The 25,878-nt window shown below is 54.2% G+C and overlaps 2 protein-coding genes across 3 annotated transcripts in view; one reads left to right on the top strand and one right to left on the bottom strand.

The window, feature by feature from the left end:
• The window catches only part of Lamp1 (lysosomal associated membrane protein 1), a 17,596-nt gene extending 16,535 nt beyond the window's left edge, over nucleotides 1–1,061 (top strand). For both annotated transcript variants that reach the window (XM_026415146.2, XM_026415145.2), the window contains exon 9: nucleotides 107–1,061. In XM_026415146.2, coding sequence (XP_026270931.2) covers nucleotides 107–246 — 140 coding nt within the window. In that variant the 3' untranslated portion in view covers nucleotides 247–1,061. The remainder of the gene's footprint in view (nucleotides 1–106) is intronic.
• Grtp1 (growth hormone regulated TBC protein 1) lies at nucleotides 763–25,878 on the bottom strand. Its single transcript, XM_026415147.2, has 8 exons — nucleotides 25,721–25,878; nucleotides 25,160–25,311; nucleotides 18,615–18,773; nucleotides 16,365–16,489; nucleotides 13,993–14,089; nucleotides 5,099–5,271; nucleotides 4,844–5,029; nucleotides 763–2,407 (listed from the first exon to the last, which is right to left on the bottom strand). Exons 1-8 carry the CDS (start codon nucleotides 25,765–25,767, stop codon nucleotides 2,318–2,320), a joined length of 1,029 nt encoding a protein of 342 aa, XP_026270932.1. The 5' UTR covers nucleotides 25,768–25,878; the 3' UTR covers nucleotides 763–2,317.

Genomic DNA, 25,878 nt, shown 5'->3' with positions numbered 1-25,878 from the left:
TGGAGTTGAGACCTCTCACCTGGCCTCTTCTTGCCCCTCTGGCTGGAGAGGACCAGCAAGTGGAGGCAGGTCCTTTGGTGAGTGGTGTGTGGTGTCTGTCTTGCAGTGGAAGAGTGTCTGCTGGATGGGAACAACATGCTGATCCCCATAGCTGTGGGGGGCGCCCTGGCCGGGCTCGTCCTCATCGTCCTCATCGCCTACCTCATCGGCAGGAAGAGGAGTCATGCCGGCTACCAGACAATTTAGCAGACTGGCAGGTGTGCCGCAGACAGCAGAGGCAGGGGGTCTGTTCTCGTGTCCCCAAGCTTAGATTCGTGTGGAGCGGGGCACACTTTCTGGCAAACCGTTTTCAAATCTGCTTTATCAAATGTGAAGTTCATCCTGCAACATTTACTATGCACAAAAAGAGTAACTATTGAAATGATGGTGTTAATTTTGCTAACTGGGTTAAATATTTTGCTAACTGGTTAAACGTTAATATTTACCAAAGTAGAACTCTAAGGAGGCAAGAGTGCTTTGCTAATGTGGCACGGCTCCACTTTGATTCGACTGTTAAGATTTGGTGTTGGTTTTTTCATTCTTTGCTCAGATTTAAGCCTTACAAAGGGAAGTCTCTGGTTTGAACACTTGGGCCTGGTGCAGGGTGGCTGATGGTGAGACTGGCATGCTTAGGACATTAAACATAATAGAGCCAGGAAAGTGTTACCGTGGAGGTACCAAGGGTGAACACCTGGATGCTCAGGTTAAGCTTTTTCAGGAGGGCTGGCCCGCATGTGGTGAGGCAGTGTCCAGGCTGGGCGTGACCCTCATTGTTCCCATGTTTTGCAGCCCAAGAGCTGGCACTTTTCTAAGTGTAGAAAGGGTGTTATTTTTATTTACTTTTTGTAAAGTGATTTTCCGTCTTCTGTCGGCATTCAGGGTGACTCTGTTTCTGCACTGCGTACAATAATAGATTCACCACTGACGTCTGCGCTGCGGCTTGGGTGGGTTGCACACTGAGGGTCAGCTCACACGCGACACGCTGCCTGTAACGATGCTAATAAAAAGTCTCTTTCTTCGTCTGTCTGCACCTCGTGTCTGCCGAGCGCCACGCATGCCTCAGTGGTGGCTGCTGAGGGAGCATGCTGCTGGAGGTCTGTGGACGGGAGGCGGTGGGTACTGGTGGTGGCAGCAGCCCTGGATCGGGGCCTGTGTCCTTGGTTCAGGAGAGCTGTTGGGATAGTTAGCCTCTTGGGCAGTAACCTGAGAACACTGGGTCTCAAGTGACAGCAGTATCCATGCTCTCTTGGGCTCTGCAGGCAAAGCCACCTGTGTCAAAACCACATGTGCCCTGGGCCCTAGCTGAGGCACAGGCTCTGCTGTGCTCATGCAACTGGGCGTCTGGCCCCTCTGTTCCGGGGGGTGCTGGTCTCACCAGTTTCCTGTTTGCTTACCAGAGGTATAAAAGGCCAAAGAATGTGAGAGCTGCTGCACCTGGAAAGGCAGGCCTGGGACTGGAGAGAGACTCGGCTCTGAAGCCTGCCTTTCCCTGTCTTCATGCTGCAGCCAGCCCCTCCTCTGGTCTCCATGAGGTGCAGTGGGAGCCACCACTTGCTGAAACGAGGAGCTCAGGGCACAAAAGCTCGCCTTCTGTTTTCTGAAACAGAACTCTGGCACTGAGGATCCTGGGACCTTGGGGGTTGGCTTTAAGGATGGCCTGCAAGTGGCCCAGAGCCCAGGCTTCCTGACTGGTGTTCTTCCACAGGCCCGCACTACCAGGCACCCAAACTGCAGAAGCAGACATGGGGACAAGCCGAGGCCCCCACAAGCTGCTCCTCTAGCAGTGCATCTCGGTCAGGTGGGCCAGGTGGAATGGTGTTGCCCACCCCGCGAGGAGCCCCTCTCAAGGTCAGAATGAGTCTAGACGGGACCAGGCTGGCATGCAGGCTCTCATGAAGGTCAGCCTGGCCTCCTGGGAGGAGTCAGTGGTTCCAAGTGATGGTGTGGCCTTCCTGGGTGTTGCTGGGAGAGCCCTGCTTGTCAGTTGGCAACCCTAGGGGGCCTCACAGTGAGCACTCCCCCAAAGGCAAGAACAGTAACTAGGCTGACTTCAGTGATAGCGCCGAAACGCTGACAAGCTGATACCACAAACAGTGCTCACTCTTTATTAAATACAAATGCTGTTGGAATCTATGATCTCACAGCCTGAGTGACGGGATCGGAGGTCTCTCCAGACCTACTGCTGCAGTGCAGTGACGTCAGACATTCACAACGTGACCAGGGAACAGTAGGAATGGTCATGGGCCCACGGGCAGCGGGGCAGGGAAGAGGGAGCCTGTCAGCCCTGTGCCAGCAGTGCAGCACGGCGGCTCTCACGCAGCCTGGTGATGGTCGTCATGGACAAGCTCCCTGGCTCTGAGAATATTTTCTGGAAGAGAAACAATTTTAAATCAGCCAAAAAATATATTCCCACCTTATCTGGAACAGCACCAGGACAAAGCCACCTGCCAGTGCTCACCAGAGCTACCTCACAGGACAGAGCCTTCCCTATAGGGCCAATTTGGGGGGGGGGCAGGCCCACAATGACCACAGCCCCTGCCCTCCACCCCCAACACCTAGGCAGCCATGCTCACGGTGGGCCTGAGTAGTCAGCCTGGTGGACACTGCAGGGCCGGGCTGTCAGTTCATCTGGAAGCCAGGGGTCACCTGCATGTAACACTGGCCATCTTGGGCCACATACACCCCTCTGATCCCTGTGCTCAGCAAGGGACACTGCACACCACAAAGACGAGGACTCAGGCTGTGAGGGAGAGCTGGGAGCCCAGTGGCCAGCAGCTAGCACACATGGAGGTGCAACTTGGGTGAGGGCCTGTCTCCATGTGCACAGCACTGTGGCTGTTGGGGGCAAAGGGGTGTCCTCCCTGGTTCCACATACTCGAGGCAGGAACGCTGAAAACTGCAACAACCCTGAGAACAGCCAAGACTACCAGCCCCTAGATGTCCCCTGTGCCCTGTGAGTGCTTCCTGGCCCTGGGGCATTTGGGGCTGGGACTTGGTCATGCCCTGGATACAGCTGGGACTTGAGGGCGCTTAAGGCCCCCACACTGTGTCCTGAGCAGGGGGCAGAGCTCTGCTGGCTACAGCATCTCAGGGTTTGCCCAGGCCCTTGCCAGGCTGGCCCTGTCTGCCCTGGGCATCCCTGACACCCTACATCCTCATGGCAGCCCCATTCCTACCCAGAAACTTCTGAGTGGGTCTTTCTAACTTGGCATCACAATCTAAAGTGATCCTGAGGTTGCCTGATGCCGTCTAACACACCATTCATGGCCACAGCCTATTTTCACCAATGGGAAGAACATTTGGACCCTAAAGCCCATAGAACCCACAGCGGAAATATTTGGTCGTGTAAAAAGAATCAAATTGTGTTTTCCAACATGGATTATAAAACACTCATGGCAGCAGGAACAAAAGGCTGCTTCTGGAACAGGAGGGGCCGCTGGCAGCTACCTAGGAGAACCATCCTGGGGCACTCAGTGGGTGAGGCCCCTGAGGTCCTTAGGCTGCTGTCAGCCTGGAGGGAAGGCTTTGGGACCTCTCTCTTCAAGTCTCTGCCCCTGACTTGGGCCAAGCCCACGGACTGCACTGCGGCTTCCCCAGGGCCAGTGTTCTCAGGGCTCCGTGAAAGCAACCACAGCCCTGCGCTTGCTTGCGCTTCCCTTGGAACATCTCCTGGAGGAGCCCTGAGCCAGCAACGGCTTCCAAGGGCCAGCACTGCCCCTCCAAAGGCACTAGTTCCTAGTGACCAGAGCTAGCCACAGTGGTGTTAACTCTAGGTTAGAGGTTCACATGAGTTGCTGCTCCTCACAGCGCTCAGTCTCCTCTTTGGTCCTGTGCATGGAGGGTGTGTCTGGTCCCAGCAGAACCACTTGCACAAGGCGGTGGCCACACTCAGCCACACAGCAGAGAAGGAAGGTGCAGCCTCTGCCAGAGCCTCTGGGGGCAGGAGTCCACCTGCCATAGGCTGTGCCCACATCAAAGGGCTCGACCTGCAGCCAGGCCGCTCACTGGCACCACCCGCCACAAGGGAGCCGGCAGAGCCAGTGGAGACTTTGGCCACATGTGCCTGCTCTTTCTGAAAGAATGCAGTCCCACAGCCAGCTTGCAGGGCTCCCAAAACTGCCTCCAGCTCTCTTGGTACCTAACCAAGGCTAGGTGGGATGGACTTCCTTTGAATCTGTATCTCAAAATAAATAGTTACAATGTTACAACAGGCCCCTTAAGCTCTGCATTTGGTCTGGTCCTGACAGGGTCATGCCCACTGAGAGGCTCTGCTCACGGCTTGTCAGTGCAGACCCCACTTGAGTTTGTCTGCACACTCAGGCTTGGGACTCAGCAGGGAGCTGCCCTTCCAGGTACCACACACAGGGGCAGCCCATCTGGCCAAGGGTGAAGTCAAAAGCATGAAGGTTGAAAAGAAATGGCCTGCTGCAGGCAGGATGGTCAGGAGAGCCCTGAACCAGGCTCTGGACAAGAGTGAGAGGACACAGTAAGGCCAAGCCTGGATAACATGGTGCCACTCTCCCAGGCCCCAGGATACCAAAGCACGGGTAAGCGGGTCTATGTTCTTGTGCCCACCCTTCTGACCCAGGGAACCCTGATCTGACCCTCTACGTGGTCAGAGGCGGCCTGGGACATGGATGGGTAAGAGGGGAATCATGCCCCCACCTCGGCGGGCCACAGGAGAGAAGGGATGGCTACAGCGGGAAGAGGGCATAGTCCTGGGGAGAGGGGCCCAGTAGAAGCCCAGGTCCGTCACCCGGGCAGGCAGGGGGGGCCCCCATGGGTCATCACCTACAAAACTCACCTGCATGAATGTGTGGCACTCGGTCACAAAGCTCCCTCTGGTGATCTGCTTGAACCTGTCACAGATGTCTGGAACGCTTGTGGCTTCCAGGATGAATGTCTGGTGTTGCTTGATCAAAGTCAGGGCCACCCGGAAGAGGATCTTGGAGCCCTCGTTGAATAAGCAGTCCCAGATGCGCAGCACTGTCTGTGGAGACATAGACCCACGTCACTCAGGCAGCAGCCCACATGCTCCGGGGCCCATGGAGGTGCTCACCTCCACCGGCAGGATGTCCACAAACAGGCAGATGAACCATCGGGACACCACCAGGGTCCACAGCATGCCATGTCCCTCCATCAGGGCTGCCACCGCTGGCATCTTCAGCCTCACCAGTTCCGCAAGGACCTCCTGGTCAGTCTTCAGGCCCAGCATTGCAGGGCTGTAGTAATCTGCCAGAGGGGGAGGGAAACCAAGAGACTCAGGCACACTTGGCAAGCCACTGGTGCCCTGAAGGCCTCGCTTGCCTCTGAGCCGGGAGTGGAGACAGGGCTCTCCCAGGAAGAAGGACCATAGTCCAGGAGCAACTGTGAGCAACTCCCAAAGCAAGGCCCCCCAGGACAGCCATGGGGCACCAGGGGTCTGGGCCAGATGCCACCCACTCAGGTCCCATTGGGCATTAGTTAAAATCTTCAGGCAGGAAGAGACTGAAAAAGATGTTTGCACACCCAGGTGTTCACATCTGTGCTGTTCACAACTGCTAAGAGGTGTGCATCAATAGACACACGGACAGATGTCCATATGATGAAACATTATCCAGACTTAAAATGAGAGGGATTCTGACACAGGCCACAACAGGTCACGGTTTTTGAGGACACATTTCAGTGAAATGAGCCTGTTCAAGAAAGACACACATGGGCTGGGGATGTGGCTCAAGCCATAGTGCGCTCGTCTGTCATGCGTGCGGCCTGGGTTCGATCCTCAGCACCACATTCAAACAAAGATGTTGTGTCCGCCAAAAAACTAAAGAATAAATATTTTTAAAAAAATATTTTAAAAAAAGACACACACTATGTGACCCCTCTTTTTTTTTTAAAAAAAAATATTTTTTAGTTGTTGATGGACCTCAGTGGTGCTGAGAATCAAACCCAGGGCCTCACAGGTGCTAGGCAAGCTCTCTACCACTCAGCCACAACCCCAGCCCTATGACCCCTCTTCTAAGAGGTCCCTAAGTCCTCACTCAGAGACAGATGATCGGGTGGAGGGGAGAGGAGTCAGCACTTAATGCAGACAGAAGGTGACAGGCACAGCAATGGGGGCAGAAGGTGAGACTGCAGCCCCTGCTACTTGCAAAATATTCAAAGTCCATTTGGTAGGAAAAAAAGGTTTTCTTCAAAGCTGGCTTTGAAGGAAGACAGAAGAAACTTAATGGGTTCAAAAGTCCCGTCTTCCAAACACCTGAAAGTGAGCAGAACTTTAAAGGAGACCAGGTGGAGAGGCGAGACCATGGACAGGAACGTGCAGTCCACAGGCCTGTGCCAAACAGGCCAGGGCCAGGCATCTCCACACCCGGCTGCTTTAGAGCCTGTCAGGGTGGGGGCTGCAGCCCTTGGACTTCTCTCTCTTAGCAGGAGCAAGTTCTCCTTGATCCAAGGGGCCCCCAAATTCAGTGTGTCACTAATGCTCCTAAGGCGAACACAGAAATGGTTCATTTCATGCTGTCTGTGTTTTACCCCGACAAAATAGAATTCACACTCAAACACTTCTAAATAGCATTCTATCTTCCTTTGAATGGACATTTGTCTTACCACAGAATTTCTGGGTTTCCTACTCGTTTTTTTTTTAAATATTTATTCTTTAGTTTTTAGGTAGACACAATACCTTTATTTTACATTTTTTTTTAAAGAAACCATTGTGTGTGTGTGTGTGTGTGTGTGTGTGTGTGTGTTTTAAGAGAGAGAGAGAGAGAGAATTTTAATACATTTTTTTTTAGTTTTCAGTGGACACAACATCTTTGTATGCGGTGCTGAGGATCGACCGGGCCGCATGCATGCCAGGCGCTGCTTGAGCCACATTCCCGGCCCCTTTATTTTACATTTATGTAGAGCTGAGGATTTGAACCCAGTGCCTCATGCATGCTAGGCAAGTGCTCTACCGCTGAGCCACAACCCCAGCCCCTCCTACTTGGTTTTTAAAGTTAATGTGACATACTGTAGTAAGTTTTAATGCTCAATTTGTGATATCGAAGAATGCAGTAGCCAGGCATGGTGGTACATGCCTGTAATCCCAGTAGCTCGGGAGCTAGCCTCAGCAAAAGTAAGGCACTAAGGAATGCAGTGAGACCCTGTCTAAATAAAATACAAAATAGGGTTGGGATATGGCTCAGTGCTCAGTGCCCCTGAGCTCAATCCCCAGTACTCCCCCTGAAAAAAAAGAACACAGTAGGCTATCCTCATACTGTCACAGCAGAAGCCACAGCAGACGCTGCATGCCCAGCAGGCCTTCTGGCCACCTGCCACGTGGCTGCTTAATGAGGTAGGAGGTGCGGCTGGGCGGACTTGGTGTCTTGGTTGAAACAGTCATTACAGATGCCGGCACATGACTGATTCTCAGAGTAAGCAAACAACAAGGATGTTTGAAATGAAAGTACCTGAAGATTTTAAGAAATGCCAGGGATTTCTGAACCCCCTTCCTATCTTGATATTGCATGTATCTCTTCAAAGCGAGAGCTGTTTACTGTCTTTGCCTTCGTGACCGAGAGCATGCTATTTAGCTGGAAGAGAGGCACAGCAACCCCACATCCGTCATCAGACCCTGCAAGGAGCTGAGCTGAGCTGAGCAGAGCAACAAGCAAGAGGCGATTTACAAGGTGCAGTGCGACCTTGGTCCCAGGACAGAGAGGCTTAGAACAACTTCCATAAATAGAGGCGCTAAACTCATACCCTGACCTCATGGGGCTGAGGGGCTGTGGCGGTCTCCAAGGGCAGGATTAAAGTAAGTTCATGGCGCCTTCCCTTCCCTGAGTGTGGAAGGTGCTGGCAGGGCTGCACTGCTGGTGTTCCATGAGGGTCTGAGGCCAGCAGGCACAGCTGGGCCAGGGCCAGGTACTAGTGCCCTGGAGCCCCAAGGCTGAGGTCACACCTGAGAGCATCTCCAGTGCCTGTGACCCGTCCTCCGTTGCTGGACTCTCTTCTGGCCAGCGTTCCATGAGAAGCACCATGAGGGCTGGCATCACACTCCCACATGGGGCTCCAGCTGTGCTCTCAGTTAGACGAGGATGAAAGGTGGGTCAAACCTCCCCATCCTCAGGGCCACAGCAGGCTCCTGCTGAAGGGGAGGGGGAGAGGCAGCGGGCCTCTGTGCTAAGCCCCTGTGGCTGAGCTCGACCCCAAGGAACCCCAAAGGAAAACGACAGACCATGAAGCCCCGATGCCACCTGGGGCTGCTAACCACCCAATGGGCATAAAACTGGGGCCACGCAACTCACCCCAACTCCAGGGCAGTCCACACTGGCACCCAGTTGCACCCACCAGATGGATGTTGGGCACAGGCAGTGTTGGGCACCTGATGGGGACACTGTGTCATGGAGGGTGGCCCAGGTACAGCTGTGACACGCTTGAGGCATAGGAAGCAGGTGGCCTCTTCCCAGGGGGGGCGCCTTGCCCTTCCATCAGTGCATCGATGTCCTCTAGAACTGATGCCCACGGCTGCACCCCCACTCACCCTCACCTGATACCCAGTGTGCACAGCCACATCCCAGTTCACAGACGCTCCAGGATCTGGGGCCGAGTCTAGGGGGTCTCAGCCCCCCACTCCCACCCCTCAGGAGCAGGACCCAGGAGCCTTCCTCCCCCCAAAACTGTGCTGCTTCCCAGGGATGGAGGGGGAAGGGAATGAAACGGAGCCCTGAAGACATTTCGCTGGGGCGAGGGCCTTCTACAGGGCACACTCCTGACCCTAAGTGTCAACGTTAGGGTCTCTGGCCCAAGACAAAGGGAAGGCGGGCACAATGCAGCTGCCCTTCCACACTCAGGCACCTCTTCCCCGAGGAGGACCACCCTCAGCCGCACCGTCAATAGCAACAGCCATGGTTCCCAGTCTCTGCCGCAGGGCCACTTCATCACCCTGCTCCATGGCCTCATGGCCTCAAGAAGGGCGAGCATCGAGGGAGGCCTCCTTCACCCAGCCTTGATCACCGTATACAGTTACAGTCGCCTTGCCATGGGTCACTGTAATCCCTCCTCTGCCCGACTCACACCCTTCATCACAGGTCTGTGTATAAGGGTGTGCAAGGCGAAACAGCAGGCTCAGTACTGCCAATGGTTCCAGGCCTAGGGGAGGGCTCTTGGGGTCTGTCCACAAGATGAGGGACATGGCATTTTTTTTTAGGTTTACTTAGTTTTTGTGTAGTAGTAGTTTGAACCCTATGGCACTCTACCACTGAGCAACATTCCCAGCCCTTTTTAAATATCTTTTTTATTTTCAGATGGGGTCCAAGTTGTTGAGGCTGGCCTCAAACTTGCTATCCTCCTGCCTTCAAAAAGAACTAACTCAGTTGGGCACAGTGGTGCAAACCTGTAACTCAGCATCTCTGGAGGCTGAAGAAGGAGGATTCCAAGTTCAAGGCCAGCCTTAGCAGCTAAGTAAGGCCCTAAGAAACTCAGCAAGACTGTCAAAATTTTTAAAATAAGCTGGGTACAGTGGCGCATGCCTGTAATCCCAGTGACTCAGGAGGTTGAGACAGGAGGATAGCAAGCTCAAAGCCAGCCTCAGCAACAGTGAGGCACTGAGCAACTCAGTGAGACCATGTCTCTAAATAAAATACAAAAAAGGCTGGGGGGATGGGGAATCTAGCTCAGTTGGTAGAGTTCTTGCCTCACGCGCACAAGGCCATGGGTTCAATCCCCAGCACCATAAAGAAAGGGAGGGGGTTGCTAAGGATGTGGCTCAGTGGTTGAGTGACCCTGAGTTCAATCCCCAGTACCAAAAAATAAAAAATAACAAAGGGCCAGGGATGAGGTTTGGTGTTTCAGTGCCTCTATGTTCGACCCTTGGTACTGAAACATTAAAAAAAAATCAAATATGTAAGTAGCTCACTAGATGGCAACAAAAATAGAGATTTTTAAAGAGATTCAACCAGTCATGATGGCACACACCTGCAGTCCCAACACGACATAATAAGACCCTGTCTCTTATGAAAATGAGTAAACATAAAACATTTTTATTCTTTGTATTTTTTGCCAAATCCTAATCCTATTATCATAGAAATGATAGATTTTTTTTAGAGCACAATACTGTAGAATTTTTTTTTAATATTTATTTTATTTAGTTCTTGGCGGACACAACATCTTTGTTGGTATGTGGTGCTGAGGATTGAACCCGGGCCGCACGCATGCCAGGCGAGCGCGCTACCGCTTGAGCCACATCCCCAGCCCCAATACTGTAGAATTTAACTAAGGAAAAAACATGTAATATTCCCTCCTCTGCCTGGCAGGGAGATCAAGTCCCAGACCCTCCTTTGGGAGGTGAGGCACCCGGGCATGCTGGGCTCCACTAGAAGGTCCTGGCTGGCCACCGTGCTGGGTCCTCTGCTCGGCCAGAGACAGCATGCTGGGAGAAGAGGTCGGAGCGGAGTCTGTGCTACCTGACTGTTCCGTGGTGGAGCTGGGCTTGTCTGTAGTTGGATGCCCACACGGAGGCCCAACTCATGCACAGCAAGGGCAGTCATGGGGAAGCCCACCAGAAGAGTGTGGAGTCCTGCTCAGCCCTGGCTGAGACCATCAGGGCACCTCCAGCCCACACCCACCCTCCTCTGCTCCTGGGACTGGAGCTGTGGCCTTGCAGAGCGTGCCTTAGTGCTCATCTTGGCCAGAGCTGAGGTGTGCCATCAAGGACCTGTTCCCCTGCATTCAGTCTTCAGCTCATCCCAGCATTCCAATGCCCTCTCAGCAGTGCCACAGATCCACAGAGGGCTCCTCTGGGAGACAAGGCGTCTTCTTGCTGCAGGGAAGCCACAGTCTGCTCTGTGCAGTGGCCTCCTGGAGAGGGGGCGAGGCACCAAGGGCTCCAACGGGCTGGTGCCACACGGTTTCCTGCTGATGAGAAGAGGGGCTCTGGCCCAAAACCTGGGCTGAGACAGTCGGGGGCGGCCAAGGACTGGCCACAGTGCAGGAGTCTCTGGTAGGGGGTGTGCAGGTTACTCATTCTGTTCTCCAGGGTCCTCCTCTTGAATTGCACTGACTGACACCTGTTCTCAGGGATGCAGATGACTCCTGCCAGGTTTCAGTGGCTCCACAGCTGGGGACATTCCTTGGCACTGGCCTGCTGAAGGCCGCACCACCTCTGCCTAAGTCCGTGGGCCATCCAGGTGCCTGTCTGTGAATCAACTGTTGGCCATTTCCTTCCTCTGATGCTGTCCTCTCCCAGATCTTTAGGAATTCTGAAGACAATCCAGATCCACAGCCCTTGGTTCATCGCATGGACCAGATGTCTTCTCCAAACCAGCAGCCACTTGCTTCTGTCATCTGTCTCCAAGACTGGCTTATTTTCATGTGACTGAGATTCTCAGTGTCTTCTATGCTTTTGAGTTGCCTTCCAGAATTTCATCTCACTGCAGCCTCACAAACCGCTCTTCTTCTCTGAGTTTCAGAGCTCTGACTTTTTAACTGTGAAATTCTGAACCATCTGGATTCGAATAAGGACTTAATTTTGCTTTCTTCCATGTAGACAGTCAACTGTCACAGAATAGTGTTTTAAACAGTTATTTCTCCATTAATTGATGTGCCTTATACAAGACATTCCAATGGATGGCAGATGCAGCCACAGACCAGTTGGCTTGGGCTTCTCAGTTCTGTTCCACACGTCTTTACCCATAGACAAACTAACTCCACATACCTTGAGCATCAATCAACCGCCAGTTTTCTTCTTTAAACTTTTCTTGGCCTGTCTTGCCCTGGACTCTTTGAAATGATTAAGTCATTCTGGCATTCCTGGGATAAAATGACTTTCGACAACAACAAAAAGAAAGAACTCACTTCACAACCATTTCTAGATTCCAGTTGCTCAATCCCTGAGTGTGTTACCAGGGACGTGCCCCTGTGCCTCAGGGAGACGAGCCTACACGCAGGACGTCACACTATTCTGGCTTCCTAACATGAGCTGACGAGCAGCTCTTCATTTTCCATTTTCTGCAAGATTTTATTCTAAAGAGTTTTGTGGTGCCAGGAATCACACCCAGGGCCTTGTGTGTGCCAGGCAAGGATACTCAACAGCCAAGATCCACCCCAGACCAATTTTTTTGAGATGGGATCTTGCTATATCATCCAGGCTGGACTCCAACACCTGCGCTCCAACGAGCCTCCTGCCTTAGCCTCCCGAGTAACTGGGACCACAGATACATGCTACTGTGCCCAGCTAAGCTTTATTTTAAAATAAAAATTAAATAAAACAGGAATTATCTGTTTCTTCAAGGTTTGAGAGTAGAGAAAACTCGGCATGTCCGTCAAGTCAACTTTGTTAGACTGTTTTTCTCAACACCTCTGAAGGAGACAGATGGGATGTATTCATGGAAGATTGCCACTGTCATCCTATCGTTGGTACTAGATTTTTTTTAACTTTCCAAATGAAAATGTATGTGTATATCCCTCATATAATTAAAAAAGAGATGATGAAAAGCAGCACACAGGCCGCCCGGGGCCAAGACTTGGGAGGTGCAGTGTCCCTGCCTCTGCCACCCGGAGCACTCCACAGTGGCAGGACCACCCTCCTCTCACTGGCTGATGTTTCATCCGAGTTCCGAGTCGGAATCGAGACCTGTTCCATGGCAGTTTGGTTCAACTGAACCCACGCAGGCAGCAACGTGGGGATGAAGCTCTGCTCGACACCGCTGCCCACCGAGGGGAGCCGGAGCCTGGTCCTCCTCCCCTCTGACCTACATGTTCTCCTGTTCGGGACATGCAGGCGTCAGCTCATCCCAGAGCCTGCCCTCTCAGCAGTGCCACAGATCCACAGAGGGCTCCTCTGGGAGACAAGCGTCTTCTTGCTGCAGGGAAGCCACAGTCTGCTCTGTGCAGTGGCCTCCTGGAGAGGGGGCGAAGCACCAAGGGCTCCAACGGGCTGGTGCCACACAGTTTCCTGCTGATCTGAGCAACTGGGATGAGAGGGTGTGCTGCTGCTGTCCAGAACCTGCCCGAGGACAGGACTGGTGCTTCCCAGACCCCGGAACAGGGCCTGGACCATGCCAGACCCGTTGGGAAGGACAGAGCTGACCTGGTGCACACCAGCCTCACCCTCGAGGGCCGGAGGCACCTGCTGCAGTTCCCTCTCTCTGTCCTGGCCCTGGCTGCTGGGAGGGAGGCATCCCCTCTCAGCCTACCTTCTCCTCACCACGGTGCGCTCAGGCGCCCTTCCAGGGGGCACACGGGCTGAGGTCCAGGTGCTACTGCCTCACCTGGCACACGAGCCTGCGAGCAGGCCCACACTCACACTCCCCAAGCCTGCAGACCTCTGTGAAAGGGGTGCTGTGGCCGTCTGGCTAGCTGGTGGCACAAACGACCTGGGCTGGAGTGAGAACACATGTGTGGAGCATCCGTATCTCCTGCCCTTCCCGGGGACAGGCACAGAGTGCTCTTCCCAGCACCTGTGTCAGACTGGGGTGGGACAGGAAGTCAGCTGTCCCACGTCCTCTTCCATGGGGACAGCTCTGGCTCTTCCTCTCTACCCAAAGTGACCTCACACTATACAGTCTGCACTATGCTTTGTTAAAGCTGGTAGCTGTTCTTACTTGCCAGGAAGTTAAAAAGCATACAGATTTAAAAAGCATACAGTAGTAATAAGAGATTGCTATTGTGCTGATGAGAACTCACAAACCTAATGACCAATACACGGGCAGCCAGGCCAGCCCCTGGCAGACTGCGTGATCCTCAGACTCCACAAGTCCCCCACTCCCTAGGGAAGGGCCAACAGAGGAAGAGCAGAGTGGAACGCATGGTCAAAGCCAAACCCATGCTCCGCAGCAGACCACCCCCCATGCCCAGTGGTGCCCACGCCCATGTGGGGAGCTTGAGGAGGACGGCTGTGCTGGAGGGTCAGCCAGACCAGAGCTGGAGGGTCAGCCAGCTGGCCTGGCTAACCCAGAGGCAGGGTAGGAAGGCGTAGCAGGGGCTCCAACATACCAGGCAGTATCCTTCCAACAAGAGCATCCAAGAGCCAAAAAGACTCTTCCTCATTCTTCGTTATGAGAATCAGATATCCTGCTATGAAGTTCATTCCCTAAAATCAGAAAAAAGGAGAAGCAAAACTCACCCTGAGGTTTTTACATTCTGTTTTGTTTTTTGGCGGTACCAGGGATGGAACCCAGGGGCCATCCACCACCGAGCTGCAGCCCAAGCTTTTTACTTTTTATTTTGAGACGGACTTGCTGAGCTGCCCAGGCTGGCCTTAAATCTGCAATCCTCCTGCCCCAGCCTCCCAAGTCGCTGGAATTACAGGCATGGACCACCACAACTGGTCCCACTGAGTCTTCAACTGCCTTACAATTAGGTACTAGTTGGGCGGCTACTAGATCCCCAGTTCTCTTCCCTTCCCTAAAACTTGAATGAGCCTGGAACAATCTTTTGGTAGAATCTTAGAGAAACTAAAGGTCTGCCAGTAGTAATGTGTTCATTGAACCTCCATAAAAATAAGAAAAAGTTAACAGTTAAAACCCCTGAGCAATGCGAGGAGCACTGAAGACCACCCTCTGAGGGCTGCCTGGGTCAGCCCACCACCCCTGTTCCCAGAAGGCTATCTGACCACTTGCTTGGCCTGCATCTCTCCCCCAAGGTGACTCTACACCTAGGGCTGTGATTACACAAAGTGAGGGTCACGGCCTGCCACCAGGGCCATCAGGGTGGCTGAGAGAACTGGGTGGAGACCCTCCTGGGAGAGTCCTAGCACTTTCCAGAAACCTCAGGCCTGGGGCCCTCTGGGAAGGGCTCCACTCCTGGGGGCTGAGCTGCGTGCTCAGGGTCACTTCCACCAGGAGTAGGTGAGTGTGAAGCCATGCAGGTGAGGCTGCAGCAGCACGCTGTGGTGGCACCAAGCCTGGCCTGCATGTGCCACCGAGGGTTTGCAGGAGCAGACACCGGCTGCACACACATGGCTCTCACACCCTCAGATCTGCACCTCAGTTGCACAGCAGAACTAAAAACTAAACACAGAGACCGTGGCATCAAGACAGTGAAGGCAGGGGCTGGCGTGCGCTGCTGCCGAGAGCCCAGGGACGACGTGCGCTGGGTCTGGGGACAGCCACAGCGGGTGGACCATGCTGACACAGGCAATGCGCGTGGGCAGCCACCGCGGATTCCCAGGCTGAGACCCACCCTGTGCCTTGGGAAGTGCCAGCAGTTGCTGCTGGTGTAAGTGAGGGTCTACTGGGGCGAAGACCCTGACAGAACGGGACCATGGGCACAGACACCAAGCAGGCAGAATGCCCTGGGACCAGGCACCAGAGATCTGAGTGTGGCATCTACAAGCCCAGGGATGCCAAAGTCGGCAGCGACCACAGAGGCTGGGGGAGGCTGGGACAGACCCTGCTCACAGCCTGGGGCGGGGCACCCAGCCCACCGCCCTGACCTCAGACTTCCAGGCCCCAGAAATGCAGGAGCATGGACCTGCGTCTCAGCCACGTGGTGTGTCCTGTCAGGGCCTCAGTTGGCCAACTCGGAGAATGCGCAGTGTGTGGGGTCCAAGCAGCAGAGCTCCGCTGTCATGCCAACATCAAAACTGTGTTTGTGTTTGAAAGTAAAACTGTTTTTAAAAGCCAAAAGAACAGAAAGTAGAACAATATAAAGACATTTTGCTTCAGCTCCTTTGGGCCACAGTCTGGTTCCCTGACAGAGGGTGGCAATAGCAACAAGCCAAGGATGGAGGGACATCCTGCCTCAGCTCCACGCATGCACCACCAGCGTCCAGCAGTGTGACCTACAAGCCTGGCCCAATGGCATCCGGCCAGAAACGAGCAGCAGGCCATCCTGTCCTCTGCCTCCTCTGCTCCTCTCCCTGCCCACGCCGCCACCCTCTCACCCTGAAACCCACTCGCTCAGCCAGAGAATGATGTGAGGGCTCTCCAGGTGGGGACCGAAGCTGCCAGACCTGCTCTGGGCAGACATCTGTCACACCTGTTCCCTGAACCATGCCCTCTGGGCTCCCTGGCACTGACCATGGCCCAGGATAGGAGGCCCCAAATCACCCAAGCTCAGGACACACTCATCATCCTCTCCGGAGACCTGGTGCCAACCTCAGCTATAGGGAGCAGGAGGGTCGTGAGAAGCTCGCAACCTCCAGCTCAGGAAAGGCTGCTTCCCACTCTGTGGCAGACCTGGGCTACAGCTGGCAACCCATGACGGCACCAGGCTGGCCCTCGGGTACCTGGCCTGAGTGCCCTCCTGGGAACCCTGGAGGTGGCCTGGCTGCAGCCGGAGCTTGCTCCCTGTGCCAGCAGCACACGCAGAGGGCCAGGGCTCCCCCAGCGACCCTGTGTTGGTGTGAAGGCCTGAAGGCTCACCTGGCAGTACCCCACGCCTTGGTTGTGCATCCCATATGCCAGCAGCACGTTGTACAAGGTCTTCTGCAGGCAGGGCTCGGCCGTTTTCCGGAAACGCACATTGTCCGGGAAGGTCCGGTTCAGGTCTGCACGGAAATTCACCAAAGAGGTCACCACTCAAGCCTCTGTGTCCACCCCAGTGCAGTGGGATTCTGTCCAGGACCTCAGGATTGGTTTTACCCTGGTTGCCTCTTGAATCAACCTGGGAAAGGTCAGCACAGTTGAGGTGACGGCACACTGTGTCAGGAAGAAGGGGGGCTTTCTTGGAATCTGGGGACACAGGCAACAAGTTCTAACTGTCCTTTCTCTTGGGATCAGAGATGGCACAGCAGCTATCCAGAGCCACAGCCCTCATGGCCCATTTCCACACTGGCCCCACCAGCACAGCCCACCTCACCTGGGTCCCCGCTCCCCCCAGGAAGAGCCCTCCCCGCACCAGGGTGACCCTGGAAACGACACAGGAAGCTCTGGGGAGCTTCCCAGTTCTGAAGACCAAGCACACAGCGAAGGAGAGGAGACTCCACCAGAAATGAAGAGACAAGCCGAGCTTCCCAGTTCTGAACGCCAAGCACACAGCGAGGGGACAAGAGACTCCCTCAGAAGTAAAGAGACAAGCCGAGTCCGAGCACTAGATAACTGGCACTGCCGGCTTCTGTATGAGGTGGCCTCCCTGCGGGCCTCTTCCTGTCTTAGGGCCACACCCCTGTCCCACATCCCCACCCAGGCCCCGAGAGACCTCTTTCTGGAATTGTCAACATTCAAATAAACGAATCAAGGGAAAAGATGGTGCTCTTACTATTTCAGACTAGAGACAGCTGTGAATGCTCCTGTGTGGTACCCTGGCCGGGAGAAGCTTCTCCTTGCTCTCCTCGTTCTATAGGAAAGGAAAAGGCTGATGTGGACGGGTGCAGGTGCGGCCACGGCTCACAGGCGCCCTGAGCACCCAACACCCCCTTACGATCCCTGTAAAACGGTTCATCCAGATGCCTCCAAGTTAGACACCAAGCCACCACCTGCCACCACCACCTGCCACCTCCACCTGCCACCACCACCGAGCAGGCCTACTTCTGGGCCCACAGCCCAGGGCCAGAGGCAGCGACTTCAGCAGAGAGCCACCCAGTGTCCATGGAGTCCGAAGGGTGAACTAAAGGTGGTGCCCACATCCCAGGACACTGCAGCCTTAAAAGGAAAGGTCCTGACCCTCTGCAGCCCCAAGGAACCTCGAGGCCACTGCTCAGAGAAGGATGCTGCTCAGAGGAGGATACAGGCGGGGATTCCTCCTGTGAGGACCTCAGGCAGCCAGGCAGAGACATCGGAGGGGGCAGCGAGGCAGGTTAGTGCCCAGTGAGGACAGTTTCAGTTTGGCAGAATAAAATGGTAACTTTTATGTTTTACCTTTACTACGATAAAACAAAAAGATTGATCCCAAACCACACTCCACAGAACCTTTAAAATCACTTTTTCAACAAACAGCAGGATTCCATGTGCTCTGCTGTGCACGGCTTCCATGAGCTCCCTGTCCCCACCTCCATCTGTACCTCTGCCCTGCCGCGTGAGGACCCTGGGTGGGCTTCTGTTCTGTGCCCAGGATGCAGCCTCCCGCTCCCACCCCCCAGCCCTCCCGCTCCCACAGCTGGAGCCTGAGGACACTGAACCCAGGAGGGAGGGAGCACGGAGCCATGCACACGTCAGGCCACCCCCTCCCTCAAGCTCTGGTTTTTCAACATAAACGGGTTCATTTAAAAAACTGGGTCGCGTTCACATCTGTATTTCTCAAAAGGTGTTAAAATTGCAGAGGACATCTATTTCCTAAAAGCTCCTGTTCAACTTGGGTCAAAACTCTTCCAGCACTTTGAGCTTCTCAGAGTTCCGTGAGCTCAGGGCTCACTAAGGGCCCTGAGGCAAGAAGCTGAGAGTTGCTGGTGACTGGTTCTCTGTGCCCAGTGCTGCTGGCTGCTGCCCTCCCGAGAGCGGGTGAAGAGCTCGTGAGCCAGCAGGCACTCCAATATTTTCTGAATGGATTAAAAACACTGTCCTTCCCATGAATGCTTCAGTTTATTTTTCCTCCAAAATGTGATTTCAGATCAAAACGAGCTGATGCGTCTTTGACAGCAGCTTTCTCCACAGGCCTCAAGGCTGCGCACAGGGCAGCACTTCTGCTGCCCGAGCTGCCTGGTCCACCACCCGCAACGTGCAGGCCCTGGCTCCCACCTGTCCTGATGGCCTCCTCCAGGCAGGAACTTCGCTCTCCCTGGAGCAGCCGGTGGTAGTAGCCAGGGTTCTGGTCCATCTGGGCCTGGGCTCCACTCACTGCCATCCAGACACGGGCCCGGTGTTCCAGCGGGATCCCTTTCCGGACGTAGCGTTTCACTGGAACCAAAAGGATAGATAGAACCAGGGGGGGCTGAGCGTGCCCCCTGTGGCTGAGGGCCTTCAGCTCCCACGCCTGCCCTCCCTAAACAACTCGGGCGGAAGGCCCAGACGTCAAGCCTTCCCCCGAGCCCACACATGCACTCTGTAAATTCTCCAAGACAGACTCCTCTCCCACAGAGCAGCACGAGAGGCAGCACAGTCCCCGCTGCTCATCTTCTGCCCCGCCAAGCACCTGAGGAGACAGGCCAGGGCTTCAGGCTCCTCCCAGGTCCTCCCCTTCTGCCTGCCCTGTGGACTCTGCCAGACTCCAGGCCCTGCCTCGGGCTCCTGCCCTGGAAGACTCACCCCAGCAGCCCTGTGCCCTCTGTGCTGAGCCTGAGCTGATACAGAGCCACATGGAGAAAAGGGCACAGCTCAGGGGCCGACCATGGGCTGAGTGGGCACCAGGCCAGGCGGAGATGGCCCTCTGCAGAAGAGGGCAGGTGCTGACCCTCTGCTGTTCCTGGGAGCTGCAGGCAGACTGGCAGGGGCCAAGGCACGACTTCAGGCAGTGCAGCCCTCAGAGGACCCCATGTACCAGGCTCAGGTGCTGACACTGACCTGGCGGTGAGTAACAGTGGGCCCAGTCAGGAGCACAGCACCCACGTGGACTATGGCTGAAGGGCGGAGCCAGCAGGGCTGAGGTGAGCACACCTGGACCTGGGGGCGCTTGGGAGGTGGTGCTAGTGGTCAGTCCTGGTTCTGAGGCTAACCTGTATATTGAGCCCTACAACTCGTGGTTTTATTTTCATTGAAAATAAATAAAAGAAAAAGTAATTTTTTTTACGGTGCTGGCGATCACACCCTGTTTCACGCATGAGTCTCACCACTAAGTCACATCCCCAGCCAGTAATTAGTAACCTTCTAATAACCATAGAAACAGAGGACCAGACTTGATAACTGATGCCCAGTGAGACTGACAGGCCGATCAAATCAGACCAGGTGTCCCCTGTGCCTTTATGACATCAGCCTGCAAAACAGCGAGCTTTCAAGACTTTGCTGTGTTCCTTTGCCATTGCATTAGGAATACACCATTCTGAAGTAGCCACACTGTAGGAAATGCCAAGGTCTGCACGTCAGACGTCCTCCAAGGCCATATGGCCAAGGCCTGGTCCCAGGTGGCACTTCTGGGAGGGTGCCACCTCTAAGAGTGGGGCCCGGAGAGGTCCCTGGGTCAATGGGCGCTCTGCCCGACAGGGACTGTGGGACCCTGGCCCCCGGCCCCCTCGTCCTCTTGCTCTTCTGCTTCTTGGCCTTGGGGTGAGCAGTTCTGCTCAGCCCTAAGCTCGTGCTATTATGCACAGCTTCACCAAGGCTCAGAACAGCAGGGCCAGCCACCCACAGGGCGGTCTCCGAAGCTGCGAGCCAAGAGAGACCTCAGGTCGTGCTACAGTAACAGCTGGCCGAACAGGAAGAAAAGAAGTAAAAATTCGTGCAGTTAGTGACATTTCACAAGGTATCATAAGCCCTAGGAAGGACCTCACAGGCTCCAACAGGAAGTCCATGAGTAACAAACGTTGTTGACACAAGTTTCAGGGACCCACAGTTATGAACATCTGGGCCTGGGCACCTGGATGCAGGCACCAGGAGGACAAGCCTCACCCACTGCCCACGGGGCCTCCCAGTCAGGCTGACAAGAGCTGTGGGTGGCCAGGAAGGCCCAGGCAGGGCAGGACAGACCAAGCACCATCCACAAGAACCAAAGAACCTGGGAGATCCTCTTTGCAGCTTAGAAGTGTCCTTGAGGATCCTGCTCTAACAAGATCATCTCAGCCAGCTTGTCTAATCACTGTGTTTGTGAACAAGGAGAGCAGGAGCTTGTCCCATTTAAAATTCAAGCAGACCCTAATAATTTGACCTGACCTTCCCTCCAAATTAGCAGATTTGTACTGAAACTGGGCTGTGGGTCTCAGAACCCCTCAGAGGGCACAGTGACCAGAGTGCTCTGAACGTTTTTAGTCACTCTTTGCAGACCAGCATCAAGAGGGGTCAGTCCCAACACCAGCAGGGACTGTTCTAACCAGAGAAACTTAATCGCCACAAGGAAAGGACACATGCAAACCAGGGGTGTCTCCACAAACCAACAGCGAACAACCAGGAAGCAAAAATTTTAAAGGTGTCATTTACAATAACACCAAACTGTAACAGAAAAGGGTCTAAACCAAACGAAGCATCTGCAGGGTCTGAATGCTGAACACTGCAGAAGGAATCAAAAGACCCAAGCAAACGCAGACAAACGCCCTGCCCATGGACTGGGAGACTGATAACTACAGCAACAACAACATGGTGTTGGTGAAAGGTCACGCAAGTGGATTAATGGACACAGGAAAGAACCAGAATCAAGTGTCTTTTGACAAAGTTGCACATAGAATAATCTGTCCAGCGGCTGTGGTTGTAGCTTAGCGGTAGAGTGCTCACCTAGTACGTGCGAGGCGCTGGGTTTGATCCTCAGCACTACATAAAAATAAATAAATAAAATAAAGTAAAGGTATTGTGTTCAACTACAACTAAAAAATAAACATTAAAATAAGAATAATCTGTCCAAAAGAAAGAATGGATTAAAAAAAAATAAAATTGTAACAAGGAAGTGTAGCCACTTGAACGTTCACACACTTTTGGGAGAAATGCAAAATTGAACAGTCGTTTAGAAAAAGAATCTGCAACTTATTTTTCCTTTTTTGTGTGTGGGGAGAGGGCACTGGACCTAAAACCCTGCGTATGCTAGGAAATGCAATTTCTTACTAATCAAACTTCGACATGACCCGGCAATTCCAGTCTAAGTTGTTTTCCAAGAGAGAGGAAAAAGTAAGTTCACACAGAAGCACCTGCCTGTTTACAGGGTTGACTGGGCACGTCCCAAACATCAACTGACGGCTAGAGAGATCCAGAAAGTGCGTCACTCCTCAGCCATGGAAGGGAGTCAGCCACCAAGTACACAAGAGGGTCCTAGGAGTCTGATGCAAGGTGTCGAAATGTGCTTGGAAAGCTCCGCCCACTTACAACAGAGGGCGGATGATCGGCTGCCAGTCGGGGAGCTGATGGCAGGGTGAAACCCACACCCCAGTACCAGGGATCGGACCCATGGGTGCCCAGTCACTGAACCACATTTGTAGCCCATTTTATCTTTTATTTTGAGACGGGGTCTTGCCAAGTTGCTGAGGCTGGCTTTGAATTCATGATCCTCCTGCCTCAGCCCTCTGTGGGATGACAGGCTTGCACCAGCACACTTGGCAAGACGCGGAATTTCTGAAGGTGATAGAACTGTTTTGAATCTTCACTGTGGTGAAGACTATGTCTAAACTCACAGAAACACAGACAGGTAAAAATGTTTTCCTGTAAATTTAAAAGATAATTTGGCAATATAAAGTCTTGTTTTGTTTTGAATGAAAGGGCAAAATGGTTCTACACACCAACTTCGACTTCAGACACCTGCCCTGTCTGAGCCCAGGGATGCACCTGTAATCCCAGTGACTGGGACGGCTGAAGCAGGGGCACTACAAGTTCGAGGCCAACCTGGGCGGCTCAGAGAGATCCTGTCCCAAAAATTATAAAGTGCCAGGATGTGGCTTCCTGGGAAGAAGCTCCTGGGTGCTCTCCCCCGTACAAACAAGCCGGAGATGACTGCTCTGCTGACCATAAACTGCACACCTGGGGAGCTCAGTCTCAAAACACAGAGAGACCGTGCACAGCCTGGTGTCAGGGGCAGGACAAGGGGCCCGAGGCCTGGCTGGCTCCGGCAATGGCAGCCACACTTGCAGGTTACACAGAACAAAAGCTTTTGCTACTTTTTGACAAGTTTGCTATCTGAACCTACACTGTTTCTTTAGCAGGGAATGGAATGGTTTCTTGTCCTCCCAGACTGACCCTCTCCCAAGGGCAGGGCCTGCGCACAGATGTACCCAGAGAATTAGCTTCCATCTGTCTGCCCTGACAAAGGAAGAAAAGTCTCATATTTTGGCATTTGTCTTGAAAATGTTACTGTAATTTAATTTTCGTTTAGATGTGTTAACATCTTAAGCAACTCAGAAGGAGATCTGAAAGAAGTCCTTTTCACACCCAGACAGGAAATGAAACCGGAGAGCAGAACCTTGTGTGCCGAGGTCAGTCTTTCTAGGCTACAGGAGCGACAGGCTATAGGGCTGCTGGCAGACACTTACAACAGAAAAATAACGTGTGCCCTGTACCCGCAAACAGTGCACTGGGCAGAGTAAGTGTGTCTTAAGACACACTGAATGCCAACATTTGTAGGTAACCGTGCTACTGGACACACAAAATGTGGGCGACATGCCTTCACAACAGGACAAACACCTAGTGAGCGCGACCTCACACTGGAGGGGCGCCTGGTGACCCCGGGGCCTGAAGCTGAGCACACTGCCACCCAACTGCACCCACCCAGATCATCTGGCAGGAAAGCCTGGATCTTCTCCTGTTTCAGACCTCACAGTCCACCTGGAGTTTTGCCTGCGCTAAGGGCCTTGCGTCCACAGTAAGGGACCCAGAAACCACACCTTGTGCCAACAAGGACACACAGGGTGCAGACCCCCTCACCCCTACCAGACTGAGCAGAACCTCAGGCTGGTGCTGGTGGCTCCCAGCCCTCAGGCTGAGCATCCCTGAGTGGCACAATGATCTCTGCCCAGTCCTGTGACAGTGATTGTGCTCATTACCATAATCACAGAAATGTGAGCAGGAAAAGGCTACTTCAATAAAAACTAAGTCAAATTTTTAGAAAGAATTAAGATAGTGCTCAAAAGAAGCAAAGCAAAGCAAAATGCTAGACTAGAGTGAGAGCCTGGGAGCATTTTGTATTCTGCATTCAGACTGCTTCCCAGATGCCTCCTATTCCTGCTCCAGCTAGACCCTCAGCATGGGGTCAACCACAAAGACAGACAGAAGGACCGTGCCCTGGTCTCACAGGAGACGCATCCCTCAGGGACTCTTCCCACTGGGCCCCTGTGGTGCAGAGCCCATGCCATTAGTTGTGAGCCTGTGTGCTGGCACCTCTGCTCTTGGGGGACACCTGGACAGTTCCTAGTGGTCACTTGTATGAGAGGCTGGGGCCTAGAGCAGGCAATAAACAACTTCATTTTCCAACCCTTAGTGTGACCGGAATGTTTCCCATGTGCGTGCGTAATCTTGCATGTTTTCAAGTAGATATGTACACACCCACCCACCCACCCACACACACACACACACACACTGTACCTGTACCTATCGCGCACAGTGCAAACACGATATGCATACCAACATGTGACATCTTAAGTTAAAAGACAACTTTTAAGAATAAGTCCAAAAGAAGAAAAGTAAAAGTACGTGTTTGCTGGAGCATGGACAAACAGGTGACAGGAAGGGACAGCAAGGTACCTGTGGGACACCCAGGACCCTGACTTCAGGGCTGTAAAGCCAAGGCGAGCCACCCCTGCAGTCCCTTGGGCTCTGCCTTGTATGCTACACTGGGAGCCTTACCCACCCTCTCAGCAGCAGCCTTGGAGGGAGGTGGGGGCAAGCAGCCCAGGGGCTGAGCAGGGACCAGCTTCCCCACCCCAGTCCTCTCTCCCTCAACCCAGCACCACCTAGGAACACTCTGCCAACATCTTCAAAACCCTTCAAGAGTCAGGTGTGGGGCTGGGGCTGGGGCAGGGCTGGGGCCGAGCCGTAGAGCCTAGCCAGAGAGGAGCTGGGTTTGATCCTCAGGACAACATAAAAACAAATAAAATAAAGGTACTGGGCACAACTACAACTAAAAAAAGGATGTTTAAAAAAGAGTCAGGTGCTTCTGTCTGCTCACTGTGCACGTGGCACCCTAGGCCCTCAGGCCAGTACAGGGTCCTCTGCTTCATGTCTACTCTCCCTCACACCTCTACCACCTGGCTCATCCAGCTCTGTCCCTTGAAGCCTAGCCCTCATGGCCCCTCTTGGGAGGCGACTCCCAAGCCATCTCAGGCACTGCCCTGCTGGTGCGCTGGAGGTCTGTATGTGGCCTGTTGCAGGCCAACACTGCCTTGCCCCTTGACAAATACTGAAGTCACCATCCTGGTCAAGCCACTTTGCAGGACGGGCGACTCCCAGCAAGGAAACAGAAGATCAGCCCATAAATAACACTGTGGCTTGGACAGTGACGGGAAACACGGGGGTCTGGACAGGGCCCACTCTCTCAACTTCCACTTTCTCCGTGAAGAAGGGGCCAAGGAGAGCCTCCTGCCCCATCTGATTTTGAAGGTAGAAGACGGGCTTTGTTTCCGGGTGCTGCGTCTGGAGAAGCAGCCTCACCGCCAGCCTGGGGAAGGAGCTGGACTTCGCCCGTCGGTGAAGGGGTGGGTGGTGCAGTCGGCTGGCTCCCTCACCTGTGGCGCTTCTCCGGACCGCGCCGCCGCCCTTTAGAAGTCTGGACCACTTTATGGCTCTCTTGGTGAGTATTACCAGGTACGTGGAGAAGAATTCTTCGTAAGCTGCGTAATCAAAGTCTGCAGGCCTCTCAAACCCATACGGATCGACCCTAGACACAAAGAAAATTCTGTTTTCCAGTCCAAGTTTCCTCGCCCGCTGGAGTCGGCTGTGTGTAGGAGCGCGACCCCCGCCGGCCCCCCGCCGGCCCCTCCTCCTTTCGCCACCCCCTCCCCGGCCGGACGCTCCCGGACCTGCACCCCGCGGACCCGCGTCCCTCCCGTCGCGCCTTCACCGGACCCTGCACCCCGCAGACCCCCTCTCTGCCTCACGCTCCTCCCTCCCTGACACCCCGAGTCCCTGCCGGGCCTCCTCCCTCCCCGATCCCGCCTCACTGCAGGACTCCCCATCTCTCCCGACCCTCGCCTCCAGTCCCCACTGTCCGGGATCCTCCCTGGCAACCCGCAGCGCGGCGCCCCCGCAGGAGCCCCCGGGGCTCGGACTCGGCCTTCGCCACCCACCTGGGCACCCGGGCCCGCGCCGCCTGCAAGCGCTCGGCGGGCTCCATGGGGGCTGACCGCCGACCCCACAAGAGCGCGGACTCCAACCCCGGGCAGAGCCCAACCCCGGGATGAGCCCCAGCCTAGCGCGCCGCCAGCCCCGGGGCGCGCTTGTCCTT

The sequence above is a fragment of the Urocitellus parryii genome, chromosome 2 (genome assembly GCF_045843805.1).
Source record: "Urocitellus parryii isolate mUroPar1 chromosome 2, mUroPar1.hap1, whole genome shotgun sequence".
Taxonomy (NCBI): Eukaryota; Metazoa; Chordata; class Mammalia; order Rodentia; family Sciuridae; genus Urocitellus; species Urocitellus parryii.
The sequence above is the reverse complement of the archived record's forward strand: the minus strand, read 5'-3'. Positions and strand labels throughout refer to the sequence as shown.